Source organism: Ochotona curzoniae, unplaced genomic scaffold (genome assembly GCF_017591425.1).
Source record: "Ochotona curzoniae isolate NIBS_2020 unplaced genomic scaffold, NIBS_Ocur_1.0 contig_2723, whole genome shotgun sequence".
In the NCBI taxonomy this organism is placed as follows: domain Eukaryota; kingdom Metazoa; phylum Chordata; class Mammalia; order Lagomorpha; family Ochotonidae; genus Ochotona; species Ochotona curzoniae.
Genome location: NW_024465573.1, coordinates 14,825,763 through 14,844,675, shown reverse-complemented (window position 1 = coordinate 14,844,675; position 18,913 = coordinate 14,825,763). Strand labels below are relative to the sequence as shown.

The 18,913-nt window shown below is 39.1% G+C and overlaps 1 protein-coding gene across 1 annotated transcript in view; it reads left to right on the top strand.

Moving 5' to 3' along the window:
* Window positions 1–18,913, top strand: part of GUCY1A2 (guanylate cyclase 1 soluble subunit alpha 2) — a 267,586-nt gene that overhangs the window by 52,186 nt on the left and 196,487 nt on the right. Inside the window, exon 4 of the mRNA XM_040976881.1 lies at window positions 18,070–18,788. Coding sequence (XP_040832815.1) covers window positions 18,070–18,788 — 719 coding nt within the window. The remainder of the gene's footprint in view (window positions 1–18,069; window positions 18,789–18,913) is intronic.

The window sequence follows — 18,913 nt, the reverse complement described above, 5'->3', positions numbered from 1 at the left end:
AGTGTTAGGTGCTTTGGGGGGCCGCACACGATCTTGGTTCTTCGTGTCTCCTGTGTGTCTGTGTTGATGTCTACACATCTGGGGTAACCATCTTTTGTTCATAGAGCAGATGTATTGGGAAAAAACCTTATGGTGTAGATGGGATGCGTAGATTGTTGCTTTGGCTTTGGTTCTAAGGTAAGACCAGATGTGTAGTGTCTGAGTGAGTGATTTTGCTTTAATTAATGTCAGTTGTGTCCATAGGTGGCACAGGAGTCTAGTCTTTTTCAGTTTGAAAGATCAGAGTGTGACTCTGAGGGGATTGGCTGTTTTCCTAGGATATGTATCCTCAATCCACAGGGAGTTTGGTGTTGGTCACCCTAGGGATTGGACACAGGAAGATAAAAATGGCTGTCCATCTCCAGTCTGTTAGGATGAGGGTAAGGTGGTTTTTTTTTTAATGCAGTTTTTTTTTATGTTAGAGATTTATTTATTTTTATTAAAAAGGCAGACCAGATTTATGGAGCGAAGGAGAGGCAAAGTTATTCCATCTGCTGGTTTACTCCCCACATGGGGAACTGACTCAATCTGAAGTCAGGAGCCAGGAGCTTCTTCCATGTCTCCCACGTGGGTTGAAGTTCTGAAGACTATGGGCCATCCTCTATTGCTTTCCAAGCCCATAAGCAGGGAGCTGAATGGGAAGCAGAGCATCCAAGACATGAAGTGATGCCCACATGGGAACCCAGAACTTGCAAGGTGAGGGTTTAGCCATTGACCCATAATGCTGGGCCTGTGAGTGGAATTTTCAATGGGCTGCTGCTGGTGCTATTCCCCAGAAGCTAAGGAGAACCCCGTCGTATCACTTTCTCACTGCCAACGCCCATAGAGTGAATAAGTATAACTCTAGGATTAATGCCCAAGAAAACTCCCACAGTTGCAAGATATAGAACATCAGTCCTTTCCCCAACAGGTTGTCCTTACTGACCCTGGTTACTCTTTGCTGTCAAACGTCTGTTCTACTGTTATCAGAGTCCAGTGTTCTGTTTGGCTGTGGATGTGGGTGAGGTGTGCAGGGATACAATATTGGCTTCTTTCTTGTAACCAAGACCAGGCTCAGTATCCAGTCAAGCTGGAGGGAAAGGCAACAAGTTGAGTTCTTTCTTGGTTAAAGTTGGTGGCAGTAAGACCTGGCTATGTTTTCTACCTTGGCTTGAGAAAATGCTGACTCGCAGCCTGAAGCTGGCCACACAGAGCAGTAGGGTATGGCTTGCTATAGCAGCCAGCAATATCTCTGTCCTCCCCTTCTTTCATCCTACAGCCTTTTTAAAAAAAATTAAATATCTATTTTTATTTGGAAAGGTTACAGAGAGAATGAGTAAGAAAATGAGAAAGCGAGAGACTGAGGAAGATAACTTCCATCCACTGGATCACTCCCCAAGTGGCTGTGAATAACAGAGCTGTGCAGGTTCAAAGCTGGCAACTGGGAACTTTTCTGATTTTTTCATGTGGGGCAAGACCCAAAGTACTGTTCTTGCTTTTCTGGGCCATAAGCAGGGAGCTGGATTGGAAGTGGAACATCCGAGATTTGATCCAGTGCCCGTCTGTGTTGCCTGTTGTTAGTGGAAGCTTGGCTTGCTACCCCACTGTGCCAACCACAGAGGCTCATTATCTTTTTACTTCTTCACTGAAAATTTTTTATCAATCAGAACACTGAAACTGAGATCTTTCATTTGTTCTTTTCATATTCCAGGGAGCTGTCATTAGGGTGCTTGCACCATTTTCAGCCCTCCTCTGCCAGCGTATTGTATGTAGCATATTTCCTAGCTGTTTGTAGGACTCTCTTTCCAACATAACTATTGATAGTAGTAGTAGTCAGGTTGCAGCCTGAATTTGTAACCAGAATATAAAAGCCAAACGCCTGGAAGTGTATTTATTTATCCAGAACATTTGCTAAAAGACAGGAAGACTCAGGAAATATTCTAGATAAAAGGAAACTAAAGACACATAATAAACACATGTCTAGTATTTTATCTTGCTCAAAGCCCTAGACAAAAAATAATTTGATCTGTTGACTACATGATACAATTGTATACAGAATGTATGCTGAAATATTGAACACTAAAAATAATGTCTGACTTATTCTTAAGTGTAGTGTATGTGGAAAAAGAGGGAAAGAGTGTGTAGAACATGAGAATATGAAAGAAAGAGTGCAAAAGAGTTTTCACTTTAAGGCAGAATACAGATAATAAAAGGAAAATATAGAGATCTTCCATCCACTGGTTTATGTCCCAAATAGCTGCAGTGGCTGGTGTTGGTCCAAAGTCCTGAACCTTGTGGATGATGGGGCCAAAGCACTTGTGCCATCCTCCACTGCTTTCCCAGGCACGTTAGGCAGGGAGCTGAATTGTAAATGGAGCAGCAGGACTTGAACTAATGACCACATGGGATTCCAGTATCCCAGGGGCAGCTTTGCCCACCATGCCATGGCACCTACCCAAAAAGGTTGCATTGTGAACAAATTAGTGAATCTTGGTAAAGTAAAATGAGCATTCTTTGATTCTGGAGACTTTCTTTAAAATTTTAAGTCATTTTAAAATAAGCATTCCTAAAATTGCTGCTATTTTTATTAGGTTATTGCTCCAGTTACAAATGAACAAGCAGCAACACAAGAGTAAACTAAGAAAGTAAATTTTAGTGATTTTAAGAGCATGCAGTCTCTTTTGTACAATAGCCAGTGCTGAAACGAGTAAAAGCCAGGAACCAGGAACTCCACTTGGATCTCTGGTTGGTGGGAGCCCAGATATTTGGGTCGACTTCTACTGGATCAGAAGTTTAGAGCATCCAGGACTCAAAGCAGGCACTCTGATATGGGATGTGGATGCCCTGAACAGTGGCTTAATCCACTGTGCTACCCACTCTTTCATATTTTCTTGATACTATACTGAGTGACATCTATACCAGGACATACAACTTTCTTATCATCCTTTTACTATTATGTTACAAAAATTTTGGACATCCCAAATGCTGTCCCTGAATTGAAAAGACTCATCAATCATTGATAGTCTCCTCTGCAGACTATGAGATCTTGATTGCTTTCCTGACATTTTAAACACCCAGAGTAAATTATTTTTCATAGTCTGTCATCAGCCATTAGATGATATTGCAGTGTGCTATAAAAGTGTTTCTATATTTAGTAGCAGTGCTGTCTGTATCTCTAAATAGCAGTGTGTACAATTAGTTAAATAGAATCTTCACTTGGAGTAGGGCATCACACTAAGTAGGTGTTTAATGTCGACACTGAGCTAATGGGTCTGTAAAATGAACTATTTAGAAGATGATGAAAAATGTTCTGACTGTATGGTTAAAATTATTAGCACTGCTCAGTCCTTGCAGTTAATGAAATGTTACAGCATTAAGCAAAAGCTGCATATTCATTTTGTCCTGGACAAAGAAATACCGCAAATCATGCCTGTTTCTGATATATATTAACATTTTAATTGCTATGTAGGAATCATTGGGTTTAAATAAGTATCCCTGATTTTTATGCTTGATTTATTTTGATTCTTAAAAACCATTAGGCAGATAGATGTCATCTCGAGTCTTGTAAGGTCTCCTTAACTCCTTCCCCTGGCTCATCTGTTTGTGCCCACTCGCATGCTTACTTTCATGTGATCTTGGACAATCCTCATCCTCTGAGAAGAAAACTTAAAATTAAGTAAAGGGATGGATGTAGCCCTGGTAGTGGGAGACAAGAATCCAGATAACCATGATACTGTCTCAATTCACATCTTAGTACATTTGTTAGGCAACGAAGAAGGGTTTTTGAATGTAGTAAATCCTGGTGTTATTTCACAGGAATTTGGATGCAGTTGCATTCATTTCTGCTTTCTCGATCTATGTACTTTTGTAGTTCTAAGTAGTGATGCATGGTGTCAGTAGTCATCTTGAGCATCACACAGGTTCACAGAAAGTTTACCAACTGGTTGTTTAAACAAATTGCTGATGCTGGAAGAGCTCCCCCTAGAATAGGATTACTTCTGTCATGAAACTAAGAAAAATCTTCAGATTTCTGTTTTGTCTTCTTAGGCACCCAATCCAATCATGCCATTATTAGTGGGACAGAAAGAAATAGACTTTGTTGACCTTACACATCCTTTTGGAAGCTTAAGAGGAAATAGCAATAATATTCTGGCAAGGCTGGTAAGGGGCTAAGAAGAGAAAAGCCAGCTTGCTTTTCCACTTTTGATTGTGACTCTTCTGCATCATGATAAAGCAGCATTTTGGACGAGTCTGACATCTTTTATGGCATGTGAATTCAGAATCTTACAGCTTTGTAATACCTTTTTCCTGTCAAGTACTAGATTCACTTGACCTTTTGTTTAATGAATTTTTGTTTGCTCTCAAATCTTAAGAAGAATCTTTCATATAATCTTTTGCTTTCTTTAGGAGTTAAGAGTGTTGAGGGAATAATACATGTTTATGGGAATAAAAGAAACCCTTCAAATTTAGTCATTTTTGCTTTATATCTCTTTTGGGTCAGATAGCTTGAAGCCCGTTATTGAGGTACATTTAAGAATGCACTGGATCTTTGATGCTGTCCCCTTCCTCCTGTCACATTTTCTACCGTGTCTGTGACACCTTTCTCTCTCCAGGAAGTGGATTGCCATTCTCCTTTGGCTTTTCCAGGGGTGGAAATGTGAGTGACAGATACAGGTTGGAATCGGCCAGATATGCTCAGGAGGTATTGATTTGAGAAATTTTTCTTGTCAGGGCATTGTGAGAAATGAGAACAGGGAGTGATTTCCTGACACCGTGCTTAAAGATTTACCAGTACATCTTACTGGAAATAACATACACAATTTAATATCCTTCTTCCTACATCCTCTGCCCTTAAGTTTTGGGGTTGGATTTCATAAACATCTTTTTGTCTCTGGCATTGTCTTCTGTGATTCTGTCCTGATGAGATGATTACAAATTTGGTTACTATTTACTGGTTGACCTGAGAATGTTTCCCTAGAGTTACATTTGTGCTAGCTTCTGCATATCTGGTTCATATATTCTGTGTATCTAGATTTTCTCCATTGCTTTGTTAATGAGCCCCTTTCAATTCAGGTACAACTTAAAGCAACCTTTATATTAGTTATATAACAAATAATTTTTGTATATTGCATATTGGCATTGCATTAGTATTTATTTACCCAGTCATTAACAGCATTCTGTAGAAGCTGATTTACCACCCGATTCTCTTGTTCCCTTTGAGCCTCTCAAACATCCTATTCTGAGATCAGGCTTACTTTTCAATTCCTGAATGTTCTGGTGATACTATAAAGATTTGTGTTTTTACTGCTACAATCTATAAAGCCTTAATATTAACACTACTGAAATGTACATATCTTAGCAGTGGTTTCCACTTCAGATTTGAAAAAGAAATCCTTTGAAGCAAAAAGAAACATTAAATAGTAGCTGGATATTGTTTATTGGATGTTATTCATAATGACAAATATTGGCAATAACCAATCATCCAACTCTAAAGAAATGAACATCAAAGTGTGATGATGCTGCTTGGAAGAATGTAGCATGTTGTTCAAAGGAGAATGATGTGTCAAAATTATTTTTGCAGAATGGGAAAATGCGCATGATGTTTAACAGCTCTGATTCCTCAGGAAGGCTGTTAGGCAGTAGCCTTAGGGTCAGTGATTCAACCAGGTAAATCCCACTGGGCTTCAAGGTCCTAGACTCATCTCTGTGATTCCAGCTCTGCTGTTTGACTCAGCTTTCTTTATTATAGAAACTTAGCATTTGTTTGCAGTTGGGTGATTTCACCAGTCTACCTGTGAGCGTTTGAAGAAAGTAGGTGGGGAAGAAAGACTAAACTGTCATGCTGATGCCATCATAACACAGGGTTTGGCTGATCTCTGGAGAATTGCAGGAAGGTGGGGTCTATATGTTTCAGCTCTTCTCCTCTCCAGTTAGGCACTGGATCCACTGAGACAGGATACATATCTTGAGCCAGGCAGCTTTCTTCAGCTATAGGCAATCCTAGAGTAAGACTCTCAGCTGAGAGTCAACAGCTACAGACATTCCCAGGATCTGTTAGCGATGAACTACTACATGAAAAGAAAAAAGTCAAACACTAAGTGTTTGTGTACATGATAAACATTCTGAACTCAACTGTGTAAAATATTTGTAGATATATACAAAAGCAGAAAGCCAGCACAGAGAAAATGAAAACAGCTGTATTATAATGCTAAAAGAATTCATGAGAAAATAACCCTTTCACCAGCGGAACCAAAAGGATTTGTTTCCTTCAGAATAATGGAGAAATTATAGTGTCTCCTCCCAGTTTTCAAAGTTGGCCAGTATTCAAGTATATGTGCAGAAGGGTATTTGGGACAGACTGGACTAGTATGCCATACATACTGCAAAGCCAGGGCAGGGGGTGGGCCCGGTTGGGGTTACTGTGGGCCGCCCTGACTGGGCTGCAGCTCCTACTGGTACTTGCGAGGGCCAAGTGTGTCCAGGGCAGAACCAGGCCGGACTATAACACCCATTGGTTCCAGTGGAGGACACGGATAGAGACAGAACCAACCCAGCAACTGTAACCACCAGCTGATCGGGGCAATGGACTGTGCCGGGCCCTATGCTTACTAGAACATGCAGGAATCTGGACTGGGAATACCTCAAAATTTCTTTGAGGATCTCCCCAGTTGAGACACTGGACTCAGAGTCCTAACCAAGAAAAGACAGAACAAGTCAATCAACAACCTCAGCTATCTGTTGGCAGCAAAATACTGGGCAAATGGAGACTCTAGAAGGGACTGTGTCAATCAATGGACTCTTCAACCACCACATCGTGCTTGGAGTGATGAGACTGGTAGCGATCCACGAATGGTGAACTATTGGAACCACTTGATCGAGTATCTCAGAGCATGCCCCACATCCGGGACTTAGGGTGGGTGGGAAACTGGGTGGGGCTTCTTCCTCTATATCCCCCTTTACCTCAGATACATGAAAGAAGCAGTATGGAAGTGATGGTCTTGCCCACTTCCCTGTAGCCCTTGAACCTTTTTTACCCCAATTAAATATGTAAGGATTGTCAAAATTTAAAAATATATATATATATATGAAAATCAACTAAAAAAACACAAAGTTGGCCAGTATTGTTAATTCTTGTATGTCGAAGCTTTTCCCTTGTATTGTATTCGTGTACTACAACAGTGTGACAAGACGTGGTTCAGTGTTCCTCACATGTACCTTGAGATTGTAGTAAAAATGCAGACTTGGCTTCCTTGAGATGTTAACTTCAGTCATTTCTAGGATTGCTCACCTATGATGTCAAAAGGAAATGGTTGTGATTCCGATCTTTATTCCGTTGACACACATTTCAGTTATGACATTGCTTCCTTATGCAGTCCATTATCTTACATGTGCATGATCCAAAAGAATTTGGGCATGAATAATATGGGGACACAGACCAAAGACATCAAATACAACACTAGGATGCTGTTTTGAATGTTGCCTTCTGGCGAGGGAGAGTGAATATAGATACCTATTTTCCCAGATTAGAGTACATATATACAAAAGACTATAGACCTGGCATGAAAATTATTCACATAATCTCCTCTTATCTGAAATAGGCTGTTATCTCTCTCCTGCTTTCTGTTTCCTTCCAGAGCCTAATTCATAATGTCTTTCCAAATCACACATGCTGGGTTTGTGCTTTTTCTTTTTTGTCATGTACCCTTGCTTTTTATATCTCTTTTAAATAGTTCTTTAGTGCTGTCTTTAATGCATTTTGAATTAGTTGTTTGAAAATATAAGATGAGAAGACAAATAAGAACACAAGAAGTCTGTAAACCAAAGGAATTATTTAACATTTCAGGGAAGCTCCAAGTGGCCATTCTTAATGTCTGGATCAAACCCTTCTGAGACTGAACTTTATTCTGAAGTTAGTGGATATTCACTAAGAGAAATGGAGAAGATTAATGAGTAACAAGGAGTGTACAGAGAATGGGTTAGATATTGGGAGAAAGCAGAAATATTACTTAGGTGGTGAAGAAATAATCATAGTGGCATTAAAGTAGTGTCATTTAGGGCACAGTGCTCAAGGGAATTTCAGGGAGTACACCTCATGCACTTGGGCCCAACATGATGGCTCAATGGCTAAATCCTACTTTGCAGCCACTAGGATATGATATGGGTGCTAGTTCACATCCAGGCTGCTCCATTTCTCATCCAGCTCCCTATTTCTGATCTGGGAAAGCAGTGGAGGTTGCCCCAAAGCTTTGGGACTCTGCACCTACATGGGAGAACAGTAGAAGGTCTTGGCTTTGGATCAGCTCAGCTCTCACTGTTGGGGCCATTTGGAGAGTGAACCACTGAATGGAAGATCTTTGTCTCTGTCTCTTCTCTCTGTAAATCTGATCTGCCTTTTCAGTGAAAATAAATCCTAAATCTAAAGATTTATTTATTCTTATTGGAAAGGCAGTTATACAGAGATGAAGAGAGATAGGAATATCTTCCTTCCGATGGGTCACTTCCCAAGCGGCTGCAACGGCTGGAGCTGAGTCAATCCAAAGCCAGGAGCCTCTTCTGGGTCTCCCATGTGGGTGCAGGGTCCCAAAGCTTTGGGCCGTCCTCCACTGCTTTCCCAGGCCACAAGCGGGGAGCTGAATGGGAAGTGGAGCCACCATGTCTGGAGCCCATATGATATCCAAGTGCATTCAAGGCATGGACTTTAACAACTATGCTATCATGCTGGGCCCGAAAATAAATCTTAAAAAATACAGTTGTAATTTTATTGAAATAGTTTCAGACTTCATCTGACAGTTTCAGTTAGCTTTATATCACAATATCAAATTTTTGTGTCTCCTTTGTATATTTGCCTATTTTTGGTTAATGCATACTTAGGATCTCTTAGATGTTTTAAAGAGTATTAGTTTGTCATTTAAAAATTTTTTTTTCTAAAAATTGAGAATTACATAGGTAACTGGAGGGAAAGAGACAGTGTGAGACATTTTCCATCTACTGGCTAACTCCCCAGATGGCAGCAATGTTTATGTCTGTGCAAGGTCAAGATCAGGAACCAGGAGCTTCATTCCGTTTCCCAAGTTTCCCAAGTGCGTATCAGGGGCCCAGATGCTTGGACTGTCCTCTGCTACTCTTCCCAGTCCATGAGCAGAGAGGTGGATTGGAAATGGAGCCACGGCAATATCAGTTGCCCATATGGGCCACAGTGCTTGCCCCTGTCATTTGAGATTTTTCTGTATGAAATTTTCTTGTCTTAAAAATGAGAAAAATGGGCATTTTCTTGCCTTTGAGTATTTTGTCTAAAGATTTTAAAAAAATGAAACCACATCATTGATATCATCTTTCACATTTGTGGAATAAGAAGCTATCATATATCTTTATCTTTTTTTAATATTAAGCGTTTGAGCTGGAATTTTATTTCCATTGAATTGTGAAAAGGGAATTTTTCTTTTTTCTATATTGTTATTTATTATATTTCTATATTATTTATTATCTATAATGTCACTTATTAAATAAGTCATTTTCCCATTGAATTAAAATACCATCTTGTTAAATATTAAAACTTTTCAAACATACAGATTTACTTCAGCAATGTGTTATCTTCTTACTCTTTATTCCAGTGTAGGTACTAATTATTTTCATATCTAACTGCATTTACTGAAAGATTCAAGATAATATTGAGTAGCAATGTTCATAGGAAATATACTTGTCTAATTTCTGATTTCATTTGTTTTTAGTGTCTTGGCCTTTAGTATGAGGTTTACTTCTGTTAATAGTTTTTATGCTAGTTGAATATTTTATATTCTTTAAAGAATATTAAAACTTGAAATTAATGCTCCCAAAATTACTGATGATCATATTTTCTCATTTTTTTCATATTTTCTCATTTATGAATATTATTTATGTTGACAAATTTTCTGCTGAATTAACTTTCTGATATAAACACTTGTTGATCATGATGTAATTATTTTAAACATTGCTAGTTTACTACTACTACTTAAGCAGATACTCTTTAGAAACATTGTTCGTAGTAAACTGTCAGGTTTTGACATTGATTATATGAGATTGACAAAAACGATTGAGAACTTAAATGTTTTGTACCACTTACAAATGTTTAAATAACTGGAATCATCCATTCTTAAAGTCGACCAGAGGGACTGATGCTGTAATGTAGTGTTTGTTAAGCAATGGAGGATGGACCACGTACTTGGGCTCCTACACCCATAAGGGAGACACTTCAGACTTCAGACTGGTGCATCTTGGGCTGTTGTAGCCATTGGGGAGTGAACCTGTGGGTAAATAATTGTTTTTTTTTTTTTTTTTACCTTTTCTCTTTGTATCTCTGCATTTCAGCTAAAAATTACTAAGTATTTTCTAAATATTGGTCAGGATTCGGATTGTCTGATGGTTATTTATTTTTATAAGATTTATTTATTTTTATTGGAAAAGAAGATTTGCAGAGAGAAAGAGACAGAAAAAGATCTTTCATCTTACGTTTCACACCCCATGTAGCCGCAATGGCCTGAGCTGAGCTAATGTGAAGCCAGGATCCAGGAGCTGCTTCTGGATCTCCCACACGGGTGCAGGGTCCCAAAGGCTTAGGGCTGTCTTTGACTGCTTTTGCAGACCACAAGCTGGGAGCTGGATGGAAAGTGAAGCAGCTGGGACATGAACCAGAGCCCACATGGGATCCCAGGATGTGTAAGGCGAGGATTTAACCACTAACCCATCGTGATGGATCCATGCATTTACTTTAAATGACACATTTGTTTGAAGGAAGTCACATGATTCTTTTCTGATTTTTTTCTGATTTTGTTAGAGTATTACCTATGTTTTCCTTCTGATTCCAATTTAGTATGTTTTTCTGAATAAAGCTTTTATCTTTTTTTTAGGATTTTTTTAAAAAATTGATTACATTGAATTATGTGACACAGTTTTATAGGCACTGGGATTCTCCTCCCCTCCCCAACCCCCATCTCCCCATGGTGGATTCCTCCATCTTGTTGCGTTACCACAGTTCAGATTCAGTTGAGATTCTTTCCTTGCAAGCATCTACCAAGCATAAAGTCCAGCATCTTATTGTCCAAATAAGTTCAACGGTTTCTTGGGGAGACCATCTCTGGTCTGGAGGTAGAGCCAGCAGAGTATCATCCCAATCAATTAAAAGCCCCAACATTACATCAGTAACAATTTATAACGTTACGGAATTAGTTGACATAGTATTGAGTAACCAATATGTTGAAAGAGAAAAAGAAAATGCAAATTCTGAACCATATCCTGTGCCTTCTACCTTGACATTTCACTTATTAGTTTATATACAACTTGGTTCTATACACCTTAAAATAGCTATAGATTACTATTCAGCAGTTTCATGTCTATTTTAATTTTAGAATTTAGCAGTTTATTGCGTTGAAGCATGATTTTGCTGAACCTGGCTGTTTTCGGGTAGTCTAACTCTATAACTCTAACAAGACATATGTCAACAGTTTAGGTGAACAGTTTTAGGAGGGGTGTGCAGAGAAATCTTCAATACCCCATTGAGGAGTAACTAATCTTTGTGTCCCACCCAGTGAGTTATAAGTGCATCCCCGCTGACTATTTCCTGTCTGATTCCAAGCCTTCCTTGTTGTTCTCTATCTGTTCTAGATTTTTTGTTAGTTTGTTTTGAGGGTTTTTTGGAGCAATGCTGATGGTCATTACGAGAGAGGGTGGGGACCCAAAGTCGGAACCAGGCAGGGACCAGAGAAAGCTCCTCTCCCTAGTGCTGAAGGAAACATATTGTTCTTCTGTTTCTGTGGACCACTCAGTGCTGCAGGTTGTCGTTACAATGACCTTGCAAGGCAGGATTTGTTTCTTCCATCCCATGTGATAGATCCAAATGGGGGTGGATGACCTCAGAGTTCTCGGCCTCTGAAGGCACTCCAATTCCCTGTGGTCTCCTTGGCAGTTGGGATGTAGACCTCAGTGCTCGTACTGATAGTCCTTGGTGAGGATGTAGGAGTCTTCAGGGTTGGGATACAAGCCCTCTCCTATCCGCCTGCTCCACTCTGGGGTCCCCCCTCTGCTCTGTGCATATGACCTCCTGTGAAGAGGTTGTTAGGATTTAAAGCTTTTATCTATTGCTACTTTTTTTTTAAACTTCAGTGCAACATAATTTTCTTAATTTGGAAGCTTTTTACTTACTATTATTGTTGAACATATAAGTTTTTCCCCTTGAATTCAGTTCTTGTGTCTCAGGTTGTTGTGTGATGAAGCGTCATTTTCATATATGAAAGTTCCAGCTGGAACACCACCATACTGACAAGTATTCTAACACAGAACTTTGGGGGTCTTGCTGAAATGGTATCTAAACCAAAGTGCCCTAAACTTTGCCCTTCAATATAATCTTTTACTTCAAAACATTCAGGTAAAAATGGAATTAAAGTGCCACGATATATGCTTATTATAGCACCCGTTATGCACATAGGCAGATCATGTATATGTACACACACATATGAGTTTATTTGTGTTTATGTACTTGTTTGTTTCATTTCTTATTCATGTATTTTTCCATTTTCTCTTACCCAGGTTTATTTATTCTTTGATTTTGATTTTTTTGTTGTTAAAGTGTTTTGTCAGTTGTATTTGTTTGGTTTTAGTGAATGATTCTGTCTGTTAATATGGCCTGGGTTATAAGCACTAATATTTTAGTTTTCCCAGAGTTCTCCTTTGCTTTCTTTTCTAGGGTTGCAGATGAGAACTGTTTCTTCAAAAAAAAAATATTTAAAAGGCATGAAAACAGAAATAGTGAGGGAAAGACACAGGTGCTGTGAAACTGACAGGGATTCATCATTCATTGGTGCATTTTCCAAATGTTCTGGTTGTGCTGGGCAATGGCAGTAGCCAGGAACCAGGAACTAAATCTGGGTCTTCCCCTGGGATTCCTGCACGAATGGGACCCAAGTGTTTGACCTGACATCTCCTGTCTCTGGGTGCACAGAAGCAGAAAGCTGGACATAGGTGGAGAAGCATGCCTCGAGCTCAGGACTTGTAGTATGGCGTGTAGGCTTCCCCACTGGCATCTTAAACATTAGGCCAGGTACTGCTGGAATGTTGTATTTCCAAAGTGTAATCTGTGTTTCAGTGAGTTGATGGAAGTCTTACAATCTTACTAGTTACAATATTTGTGTTTCTGTAAAGATAATGATCTCCTAAATTGGTTGAGTTCTTTATACAGTTTGGATATGAGGTTTAAGTGTGCTTCATTTGCATCACCTAGAAGATATGTTGGTGCATTTCAAACCTCTAATAAAAAATAGGGAACGTCTCTAGCTCGTAGTAGTAGTTGATGGTTGTTTAGCTGCATGTTTGGAATTTCAGTAACTGGCAGGTTTACTTCCTGCTTTGATATTTTCTCATATTGGTGTTGACAGTGTTGACTGGTGCCCCCGCATCCTGAGTAGTGCCCACAGCTGAAAAGACCCTAATTTCCTCCCTGTTTTTATAGAGCTTCCTGCAGTGGATCCATGATCTTGCTGCTCTATTTCTGTTTGCTCACCTGGTTCTTGATGAAGGGAAGAACTAAGCACAGAGGTCGTATTGTTTATGGGTTTGTAAAATACCTGGTTTTAGCCATCAAGTATTATTGATTCCACTGAAAAGTAATACATCTTTCTTTGCCTGTCCCATATCCCTCATCCCATTATTCTCACATGTCTTCCTTGACACTTTCACTGAAACTGCTGTCAAAGTTCCCTCAAGGTCTGACAAATCCAAATTGATAACTTTTCGGTCAGTGTTTTACTTGACCTTGTTGAGACATTTGAGAACTGTTGACTGCTCCTTTATATCGTCTTTGATGCTACATTAATTTACTCAGCATCCAGGCAGTATTTATTGGGCGACATGGAATGCAGTTATGTCAGTGAGTAAGACATGCATGTTTTTCCTCATGCAGAGATTTTGCTTGTGTGATTCTCTGATTATTGTACAATACTTGATCTTAGACTTCACTTTGAGATGGAGCTATGCCACCTACAGTTGTCTAAACATGAATGTGTTTAACATTGCTCACTTGTAAATGAGCACGATTAAAAATACGTACACAGGAGTCTTTAAAAGGATTAAATCATTATACTTTTTGGCACTCTTTTCCATTCATATTGCCATAAACTAAATATGTCTTCTTCAAACACATTGCAGCATCTTTCTAGTGTTTTTTTTTGTTTGTTTGTTTTTTTACTCTGGCCTTGGCAAGTTCAAATCCACTTCTGTAATATTGACAGCTCACCTCCCATACCTGCCTCCAGTCCTTGCATATTTAGCACTTGTTTTTTCCTGTTTTCCCTGACCTCACTGGGCTTTCTGCTTTCCTGCTTTGTGAGTTCCATTGCAGTCAATCTCCTCTAGCATCTTTTTTTTTTTTTAAGATTTATTTATTTTTATTACAAAGTCAGAGATACAGAGAGGAGGAGAGACAGAGAGGAAGATCTTCCTTCCAATGATTCACTCCCCAAGTGAACGCAACGGCTGGTGCTGCACCTATTGGAAGCCAGGAACCAGGAGCCTCTTCTGGGTCTCCCATGTGGGTACAGGGTCCCAAGGCTTTGGGCCGTCTCTGACTGCTTTCCCTGGACACAAGCAGGGAGCTGGATGGGAAGCAGAGCTGCTGGGATTAGAACCGGTGCCCATATGGGATCCCAGCGTGTGTAAGGCGAGGACTTTTGCTGCTAGGCCATGCTGCCGGGCCTGCCTCTGTTTTTGAAGAGGTGAATTTGAAGAGGTGAATTAACATTTTTTTTAAACTTACCCATTTTTTAAAAAAAATAAATTTGCCTTTTGAGGAAATGTATTCTGAAGATTGAAATGTGAAGTTGTCACAGCACTTTGTGAGAAGAGATGAGCATTGTCTATGTTTCAAGTGGCTTACTGTAAGAAGGGAGTTTGTGTTAGTTGTAGTTAGAACCTTGGGAGTCACAACTGTGTTGACTAATCTATTTATGCTTTCTGAATTTTGAAATCAGGTTTAAAATGGAAGTCTTACTGATTGTTATGTAACAGATACTCACAGAGGTTGAAATAATTTACATCAATTTTAATTTTAAAAATTTTGGTCAGAGTTCTCTTTCCTTACAGTTTAGTAATTTAGATTAAAATATTAATTGAATATTGTGATTTACATGGAATTATTATGTGCAATATTTGTGTTTAACATTTAAAACTTAAGGTTTTCTTTATTTTTAGAAAAGTAAATCTAGCATATGGATATGCCTTAATGGCATTATTTTAAACTGATGATCATTGTACCTTACAGAGGAGCTTCCCAAAGGAGTAAGGATTTCTAGGTGGTAGACTACTGTGTTCACAGTTTTTATTTTGTTGTTTGTGGTGTATTTAATGCCTGTTAAGTTTCTGGGTGATTCTTTGACGTTGTGTCCTTAGAAACAGAACATATGCTTGTATCTAAGTATAAAAGCACTTTCAGCATTATGGGAAATTCAAATTAGAAGCGATTTCTCTTTCCCTCTTCTGTACGAATGCACCTAACTACTTTGAGAATGCAGTTCTTCTAAGCTTCAGGATCAACCAATGGAATATTTTCAATGACATATGTTATATTGTAATTCAGGAAGTGCATTCAGATAAAAGGAACTTTTATCTATTGCATATTTAATCTTAAGAATTTTACAAGAAGCTTTCAACAAAAATTCATTTAATATACATATATTTAACATACATATCAGTTTGTGTTGGAATATTTTTGTTACAGAATGGTGATGGAGATGTAAGGATTTGTCATAGAAAGTTTTTAAAAAATCATTTGTTTGAAAGACAGAGTTTTAGTGACAGAAGGAGATTAAGATCTTTCATGAGCTTGTTCTTTCCCCAAGTGGCCACAATGGCTGCAGCTGGTCTGGTTGAAAGCCAGGAGCCAGAAGCTTTTTCTGGGTCTCCTGTCTAGGTACAGGGGAGCAAGCACTTTAGGCCATCCTCTGCTGCTTTCCCAGTCCACAGGCAGTGAGCGGACAGGAAGTGGAGCAGCTTGGACAATGCACATATGGAATACCTGTGCCAATGGTGATGGCCTTATGCACAATTCCACAATTCAGACTGCAGAAAAAACTTGAATGCAAGAAATGAGAATGGATTTTCAGAGTAATCAAGCAAGGATAGTTTGGTTTGATAAATTAAAAAGGATGAGTTTTTGGAGGAAGAGATGATCACTAGTGTCAATAAGTGATAAACACAAAAAAGATTAGATAAGAATAGAAGCATTTATAATAGCTTAACTAATTATTAAGGCAGTGTCAACAGAGCAATCAGAGCAGGAGCCAAAGTGAATATCATCCATCATGGTTTCTCTCCTTCATACCTGAGAACCAGCTAAATCTATTATTATCAATGTTGATTGGCATTATTCTTAGTAATTACAGTATATATTGAAGAGCAGTCTTGTAAAAAGCCACTGTGAAATGAGTGGTGACATTTTTACTTTAGTGATGATTGACTTAACATGTTGGACATCACATTGTTTGAAACTAAAACTAATGTGAAGTGCCTTTTGATAAAGGAACTCTCACTTGGTTTTTATCTGCTCATTTCATCCTGAATTTAATAATTTCTTTGTCAAACTGATCTTTTTACTTGGCTAATACAGTTTTTAGACTCAATAATAATTTCTTAAAACACTTGCTGTGCTTTGACCGTGTTAAACATGACATTGTTGACTGATCTGTTGCTTCTTTTATGGTTGGAAGGGACACTGACAGAATGATTAAAGGGATAACAAATCAAACTATAGAGATCCCAGATTCCAACAGTGTTTCTTTTCCCTAATCCTTTTTGGAATAGAGTAGAAAATCTGCATACATAATGATTTCAAACAACATAAAATGAAAAAAAAAAAACATAGTGACTTTATGGCCAAGCTGACTTTAGCATGCAGACTCAACTCTTTCACGTTGTACTCCCCTTCAGGAAACAAATGCCTTCCATGTATTTCTGCAGATTGCCCTCAGTAGCGATTTTTACTACATCACATATGATCCTGCCTCTCATTATGCTAACATGTGTGCATTTGTGTATTTTTTCCATTTTAATTTAAATTCCATAAGCCTGAGTTCATTTTGCTGGGGCACCTTGTACTGCGTATGTACAGAGAAACAAAGGCCTATCTGGTCAGATTCTTGCTCCACTCCTGGCTGCCTTCACTTTTGTGGATGAAGGATTGCAAATCATCACCATGTTGCTGAACACACTATTTCTTGTTTTGTCTTCCTCTGTCTCCCTGAGACCTTGTTTACCTGACTTCTCTTGAGATTATTAATAAGCCATTTGTTTCTACTTGATCATGTTGATGGACTTCTCCATATTTGTTCTCTGGTTGAAATTTTCTGCTGGAAAAAAAAAAGCATTTTGATTAAAAGTATGATGGTACTGTGGAAGATGCCTGGAGACAATAAACAGACAACCCCAGTATTCCGTCGAGGCTGCGGAAAACAATAAGGTTTTTGATGGTTCTGATAAGTGGAGTAAAAAAATTATGAAGGAAAAGCTCATGCTGTGGCAGATAAAGGGAAAGAAGGGATAAACGGGCAGAGGCCAGAGGATTTCTAGGCAGTGAACCAACCCCAGGTGGTATTACAATGGAAGATACCTTAACTTCCGTGGAATGTGCAACAGAGAGAGTGAACTGTAGTGGATTTACGAACTTTGGTTGATACTGCAGAAGCTTTGCATGTGTGGAGCAGGGAATATATGAGGAGTATCAACCTTTGGTTCAGTTTGTCATAAACCTAAAGCTGCTCTAAAAATAGAGATTAGTTATGAACAGACACCTGGACATATTCATTCTCATTAGCATCTTAGTCACACTCAGAGCATGCGTTTAAAGTGGATAAAGTGAATGAATTAGTCTGTTGGGGATTTTGTGTGCCTAAGGGAAGTACCTTCTTGCATATTCCATAGAATATGCAACGGAGAGAGTGAACTGTAGTGGAATTATGGATAAGCATTCAACAACATATAAATTCAATTGTTTGTGCTCTGATTCACTAACATTTGTTTCCTGTTTATCTCTAGGTTTGAAGTTTGAGGAAATTCAAGAAAGATTTGGTGAGGAGTTCTTTAATATATGCTTTGATGAGAATGAAAGAGTCCTTCGAGCTGTAGGTGGCACATTGCAGGACTTTTTTAATGGCTTTGATGCTTTATTGGAACACATTAGAACTTCTTTTGGAAAACAGGCCACTCTGGAGTCACCGTCTTTCCTATGCAAAGAGCTCCCTGAAGGTACTCTCTTGCTCCACTACTTCCACCCTCACCACATCGTGGGGTTTGCAATGCTGGGAATGATTAAGGCTGCAGGAAAGAAGATCTACCGCCTTGACTTGGAAGTGGAACAGGTTGCAAATGAGAAGCTGGGCTCTGAGGGTTCAAACCCAGGCAATTGTAGCTGTCTTACTTTCCTTATCAAAGAATGTGAGAACACTAACGTCACAAAGAATCTTCTACAAGGAACTTCCCAGGTTCCTACAGATCTCAGAATTAGCATCAACACCTTCTGCAGAGCCTTCCCCTTCCATCTAATGTTTGACCCCAACATGTCAGTCCTGCAACTGGGTGAAGGCCTAAGGAAGCAACTCCGATGTGACACTCACAAAGTGCTCAAGTTTGAGGACTGCTTCGAAATTGTTTCCCCAAAGGTTAATGCCACCTTCGAGAGGGTCCTGTTGCGGCTGTCCACCCCATTCGTGATTAGGACCAAGCCTGAGGCTTCTGGTACTGAAAATAAAGACAAGGTAAGAGGCCATGGATTTGATATGAATGATGGGAACTAGAAGAATGGATAAATGTTTTAGTAAATTACATGCTGCTTATCCTTGTAATTATTTAGGCAAGAGAGCTTAAAGTGCCATTTGGAAGA